This window comes from Vitis riparia, chromosome 11, assembly GCF_004353265.1.
Source record: "Vitis riparia cultivar Riparia Gloire de Montpellier isolate 1030 chromosome 11, EGFV_Vit.rip_1.0, whole genome shotgun sequence".
In the NCBI taxonomy this organism is placed as follows: domain Eukaryota; kingdom Viridiplantae; phylum Streptophyta; class Magnoliopsida; order Vitales; family Vitaceae; genus Vitis; species Vitis riparia.
The window spans coordinates 8585991-8593054 of NC_048441.1; the positions used below are offsets into that span (position 1 = coordinate 8585991).

At 32.5% G+C, this 7064-nt stretch overlaps 1 protein-coding gene across 1 annotated transcript; it reads left to right on the plus strand.

Moving 5' to 3' along the window:
* Positions 1-4871: 4871 nt before the first annotated feature.
* On the plus strand, positions 4872-6487 carry LOC117925643 (B3 domain-containing transcription factor VRN1-like). Its single transcript, XM_034844707.1, has 4 exons — positions 4872-4945; positions 5040-5583; positions 5663-5757; positions 6084-6487. The coding sequence occupies exons 1-4, from the start codon at positions 4877-4879 to the stop codon at positions 6351-6353; spliced, it is 978 nt and encodes a 325-aa protein (XP_034700598.1). The 5' UTR covers positions 4872-4876; the 3' UTR covers positions 6354-6487.
* The last annotated feature ends 577 nt before the right edge of the window (positions 6488-7064 follow it).

Sequence of the window (7064 nt, forward strand, 5' to 3'; positions counted from 1 at the left end):
CCCTAACTCATTTAGCTCCCCACTTCCCGAGGTGGGCAGCTGCCCCTCATAACTTCATAATTCCTTACCCGCTAAGAATCCACATGGATTCAAGGTGGGTTACAATCCATCCACAAAATGGCCCAAATCGGACCTAAAACCATTCTCCAAACCTATCTAGAGCACCAGGACTCAAACCAACCAGAAAAAGGGCACTAAAAATGCCAAAAACAGAGTTGTTCACCAGCAGCCCTGACAAACCAGTCGATCGCCTCAAAAAAACTTGTCGAATCGGTTGAGCCGGTTGCCCATCAGGTCGACCAGTTGAGAAAAATTCTCAAATTTTGACACAATGTTCCTTGAAGAATAAGGAATTCAATAAAAAAAAAAAAAAAAAAACGGTGCGCAATTCCGAGCTTGGATGAGGGAGAAATGACTAAAACAAGCCAATGTGTCCCGTCATGGTCTCCAACCTAACTAAGGTTGTGGAGACCTCAACCTTTATCCCATAACATGATACGAATTAAGGAATCAACCATAACGGCATTTCATAATAGACCAAATGCTCGCACTAAATCGGACCATAGGTGAACTCACATGAGGTCTAAGAACCGATTAAGCCCAACAAAGGCTCCATGGTCGTGACACACAGGAATTGAGTGCGAGCGACACCCCCAAGATATATGCAAGTGACAAGGGAAAAAATTAAGGGTCTACAAACTTTTTTTCTTTTTTCTTTTTTTCATCACAACAACATGATGAAAATGGATTAATTAAGAGCTTAAGGAGTGTTATTTGCTACACAATCTTGATGAGTACGCAATGATTGGAAGAAGTAGCATATGTGCTTAGTGGAGCAATCAAGGCAACGCATAGAGATGAAAGCAATTTGAGGTGCACTTCATAGTGGAAAGAGAGAGTATACTTCATTACCTAGAGACGTGCATTGCTTTATTAGGGAAAATTACGCATTGAGGGTGGTTGGTTGTATGTTTGCCTTATTGCTAAACAATAGTGCACTTATGAATAATGAGCATTGTGAAGGCTGAGGTAACGAGGTGCGCTTTCTCTTTGCGCCCTTGAAGGGTGCGTAGTTGTTGAGCCACCTAAGGGAGGTGTGCTATTGACTAGAGTACACTTAAGTGCGCAATCTAAATAGAGATCCTTTTAGTGCACAATAAGGAGTGTACAATGTAGGTAAGGTTCCCTAAGTGTGCAATTCAATTCACCACTCAAATGTATGCAATGTTTAAGTGGGCTTCTCCAAGTGTGCAAATTAGATTGGTGCTTCTAGCGTATGTAATTTACAATGGGCTCTTGTTAGTGTGCTATGGGGGTCTTGCTCAAATTGGAGTGTGTTTTTGGTTGTAATGTTCCTCATTTAGATACTTTCTTCTCCCTAAAGTGTTGGAAGTGTGCAATGCATGTCTTAACTCTGTAAAAATCTCACAAAACACATCAAAACAAATTTTTTAAGGCATTAACAACAAACTAAGGTGTGGACTTATTATGAGTGCCTCAAACATTCTGAAATTGACTCTCTTAGAGCCAGTCAATTCATCAAATCATTCAAAAATATTTATGATTCATGAAATATAGAAAGTATATGGTTAAGATTTATGATCCAACATATTCAAGTTTCATATATAACAGTATTATATGATGACAATGTTGAATATATTGCATCAACCAAAGGAAGATACATTAAAGGTTTAATGATTAAGATTGAGTGACAATTTAATAAACCTATTCACAAAATCATTGCCAAATATAACATTTAAGAAACTCATATATAAAAATAGAGTGTGACAACTCAAATATCTTCATACTGAGTTATTAGAGAGAGTATAATCATGTTAGAATAAGGAGGAGCAGATTAACAAGGATGTTACAACATTATACTCATTTTCTCTTCATCCAACCTTTATCCCATTCGGTTTTACTAGTGAGGTTTTAACAAGGTAGTCATGGTAGTTCAAAAACATTGAAAGAAATATTATACTATTTTTTCTTCACTAGGGTTTTCCCCGTAGGTTTTTTCTAATAAGATATTAATGAGGCATATTTTAAAATGTTTAACGTTTAAGGAGTGTAATAAATAGGTTCAAAGTTTTATGGACACCACCATTTCCTATTATAAAACTTGCAATTGTTCATATTACCTTCATAATTATCAAAAAAGTATTTATTATAATCACATTGATTGTAGCCCATAAATAGGGCCAAGGTTATTGGAAATAATAACTTCAAAATTGACTTTCTTTGAATATCTTCTCTCAAATATTTTCTTTATTTTTACAATATAAAGAAAAGAACAACTTTTATTTGAAGATAAAGGAAAATGAGATAGAAAAAAAAAAAAAAAACAATGTACCATGAAAAATTTTAAAATATTTTCCTCAAAAAAAAAAAAAATGCTAAATGCATTTATTAATTATTTATACTTATTTCTCTAAAATTTTTCACATAAGTTTTATTTACCATTTCTTTCATTCTATTTTTCTTTCCATTTTTCCCTTTTTTGACTACTAAATAAAGTATTTTTTAAAGTAATATATAATAAAAAAATCAATAAAAATAAATTACAGAGTGAAAATTTCAAAATAATAGAAAAAGAAAAATCTTATATACCATAAATAGTTCATAGTAAATAAAAATAATGTATTACCCATTTATCTCATCCTCATTTTTAGTTATTTTTTAGTGAAAATTATTTAAAGAAATATAATTATAATTTTCAGTTTTGAATTTAAGAGCATTTTTCAGTAACTCTTAATGAAAAATTAGTTTGATCTCATAAATAAATTAAGTAGATTTTATTTTGAATTCCAAGTGCATTATATTAAATACTAAAACTGAAGGATTTGATTTAATATAATTCTTAGACATCAACTAAAATACTTTTTTTTTTATTTTAATCTAATTACATGAAGGGACTAATTATAGAAATTGTGATTTAGAAGAAGATATATTTTAGTATAAAATTATTTAATTATAAAAATATTTTTTTATAAAGGGATAAATATGAACTAAAAAAGTTATAAAATTTTAGAACACATTTAATTACCTTTTATGAAACAAATTCAATGGTTCCTTTTTTATGGTGTTTTGTATTAAATGGTTTAAAATTTATGTCATTGAACAAACTTAAAAAGTGAGACCTTCCATTTTTTTGTTTTTTTGTTTTTACTTATGATTTGCTCTTTAACCAAAATATCCCCATCTTAAATTCAACTTCTAAAATATAAATTAGTATTTTTAACTCTTAAATTTATCTAAAAATATAGTTTTAAATGGCATAATATTTCCCATGACAACCCTTTGATTATTGGAGGATTAGCAATGAGACTATAATTAACAGAAGTTAAAGTAAATTAAAAGACTTTCATCAAAGAATCATTAAAAGATTTCTAGTAACCTACAAAATTATAAAGTAAAAGAAAATAAAAAGAGACATGATTTATATGAAGTTTTTAATGTTGATATATTAGATTAGGGTGACCATTTTATTCTATTATTGCATTGAATTCTGAGGGTCTTATTATTTAGAATTGAGTACAAGTTATGCTTCTAACTCAATTCATATTTGATGTACCAATACTTAAATACATTAAAATATGAGAAATGATAGCTACATGTGCTAGGTGAATTTTGAAGGGAATATAAAAAAGTAGAGCGAAAAGCACAATTTGGGGCATGGATGTTCAAACGTCACACATGAGATGTTTGAATGCTCATAGGATGATCAAATGTTCAAATGTTCCTCTAGTGTTCCCTGGGACCTTCAAATACTAAGCCTTCTGCATATGTATTTTTAGCCTATTTTCATATTTTTAGAAGTTTTGTGTAATTCTAGTTACATATATATCTAAAAAATGTCCCCCTAGGGTTTGGGTATAAATATAAAGTTTTCTAAGTTAAAAAATACACACAAGAACATAGTCATTCTCCTTGCTATATTTTTTTCATTTTTTGAAGCTCATATTGAAGGAATTTTCAACAAAAAAAGAATGATACAATGGTCCGCTATGAGATTGAGGTATTCGTTGAGAATTATGAAGCATTGTTTTAGGGATGTAAAGAGTTGTATAGGTGTTAACTAGTACTAGACTCCAATGAGATCATGTTAAACTATGTACAACTTCTTTGATAGTTAGTAAATTAATTAATTATGACGGTTCATCTTATTTTTAAATTTTTTTTTAATCTAGAGTTTTTATACAGTTATTTCATTTATATGTAGTATACTTATATGTGATCAATAGTTCCTCTTTTCATTAGTCAAATCATTGGCATATTAAAATGGATAAATTTAAAATTTAGACTATATTGCTTAGACTAACTATTAACCACCACCCCTCGCCATGGATAAAGTGAGCATTATCAAGGAAATTAAAATAATATATTAATTACCGTTGCCGATTCTTTTCTAAATTATTATATAAGTCTATCATCAATTATAAAATAGAAGAGAAATAAGTCATCAGACGTGATGGAATTCTATAACTTACTAAAAAATTAGAAAGAATGCATTATACCAATTATTATAGCAATTTTTTTTTTCTAGCTCATTTCTTAAAGATGCCTACCCTATTGAGAAACAAAAAAAGGAAAAAATAATAATATGTACCAAATATGTGAGAGGCGTTCCGTTCCTTGCACCATTGAGCAAAGTTGTGAAACTACTAAGATAATCTAAGTTGGCCCAAAGTTGAAATGCGAAGCAGAAAATTGCTAAAACATAATTTCGTTTCCACGTGGCAGAGAATGGGGAGGGGGCAGGTATAACCTGTCATTTGTGATTGGCCTCGAGCCCCGGAAATGTATTAAATCACATTTAACCCAATTTCATCTTCATCCTCTCTTCTTCCTACTCCTCCTCAGGTCTCAGAAGCCCATGACCTCCACCCAGAAGCCACACTTTTTCAGGATCATACACCCTTCGTTTCTTACACATGGATACCCTGTGAGTATTCCTCTTTCTTGCCTTCTCCTAATTTTATTCTTTCGTACTAGTATACATGGTACTACAATGTGAATTTGTCAACAAAATTTCACAGGGAATTCCTCGGACTTTTCTAAGAGAATATGGAAACAGTCTCTCAAATTTTGTGTTCCTCCACCCTCCCACTGGCGCTGAATGGCGAGTAGAATTGTTGAAACTCCATGGTGAGGTTTTGTTCAGCACTGGATGGCAGCGATTTGCTGACTTTTATTCTATAGGATATGGGCATTTCTTACTATTCAGATACGAAGGTAGTTCCCATTTCCATGTGCTTATATTTGATATGACCGCTTCTGAGATTGAATATCCATACGCTACTGCTCCCAATCACGACCACAACCATCATAAAGTTTCTGTTGAGAGTTTGGATGATTTTCCATCCTCCAAAACAGCAAACTATATGGACATGATCGATATTACCTCTAGTGAAGCAGTCTTCAACCCTAATAGAGCAAGCAGCTTGCCAAAAGTTGAGGACATTCAGGGTGATTTTCCAACCACCCACAAAACAAGGGAGATAACAAGAAACAATCCTTCTTTTAAACCTCATAACGCTTGCAGTTCCCACCACTATCATTCCTCCATCCCAATTTCTAGGGGTAAGAAATGTTTGCTGCAGTTATTACTTTGTCTTTGATTGATGCTGCATGCTGTTGTAATCTTATCCATCCATTTCAGGTGGAGCTCTTGGAAGAGCTAAAGCTTTCAAATTCGAAAATCCTTTCTTCATTGTCACCATGCGACCATCTTATGTTGGTAGTAGGAAAAGTTTGGTAAGAATTAGGCAAAGTAGCAATTAACAACTAGTTGTTTAGTTTGTTACAACAGCATTAGTTATTTTTGTTTTCTTTGTTAAAACTCTGTTAGCCTCTGTTTTTCTAAACCCTGCTATATATATAGCAGAGGTGTTGTATTGTATACAAATAATAAAATCCCTATCTCTCTTTCTCACTCTCTTCTTCTTCCTATCTGTAAGCTTTCAAACGGCAGTATGGTTGATTTTTGCTCAATAATGGTATGTTGACGAGTTGGCATATCAAATCTCAACATTTTCACATATCTTGATCTTTAAAAAAGAATCTTTTGTTTATCCATGCAGACCGTACCATTGAGTTTTGTCAAGAGGCACTTCAAAAGGGATAACAACAATACAATCCTTTCGGTTTCAGATGGAAGAACTTGGTCTGTCAAGTACATTAAGCAAAAAAACAATGTACAGTTCTCCTCAGGTTGGACAAAGTTTGTGCGAGATAACTCTTTGGAAGTAGGTGATGTCTGTGCCTTCGAGCTGGTCAAATGCACAGGAACTTCACTCAAGGTTGAGATTTTTCGGAACAATGAAGATGCAAGTCATCACCTGCAGCAGTGAGAGTAGAACTTTTAAATTTAGTAGATGAAGGCTCGATTTGGCATGATTTTGGACAAGTGTTCAGATGAATTTTTGTGATGTTTGATTGTCTTTAAACTCTCAAAATGAAACGTGTTTTCGACTCGCAATTATTATGTAGGATGAATGATATAAATTTGTAGGTATATATAACTCTTTTTTTCTCCCTTCGCAATTATTTTTGTTTCCATAAATCTGGAGTGGACCTGGAACTTGAGAAGTTGTAGTGAAAAAGAAAATGGAGAATTATGATTTAGATGATCCATTAATTAAGCATGTGGAATTAGCATAAAGGTTCCTACAAACTTTAAATGCCCTGTTCCGGTGTCTTGTCCACAGGGAGGATTGGGAGATACACCCTCTTTACATCCATTCAAGATTAGGTTGTTGTCGAGAAACTGCTAGCTTCATTTGCAGAAGGGGGTTTGCCACCTAACCTAATCTGTCTTCACTTTCCTCTGGAATTGCTAAAAATCAGAGACTTTCGGACTGATTGTGGCTTGCAAAAACTTTCCCTCTCTTACTCCATGTTTGGCTTTTGAAAAATTTAAAGAAAAATGCAAATAAAATGAAATAGAGTTTCCTATTTCAATTCCAAACTACATATAAAAATAAAAATAAAGGAAAAAAAGAAAGAGAAAAGAAGTAGATGATGAAATGAACAAAAAAATATTTTAACATTATTCAGTGTGA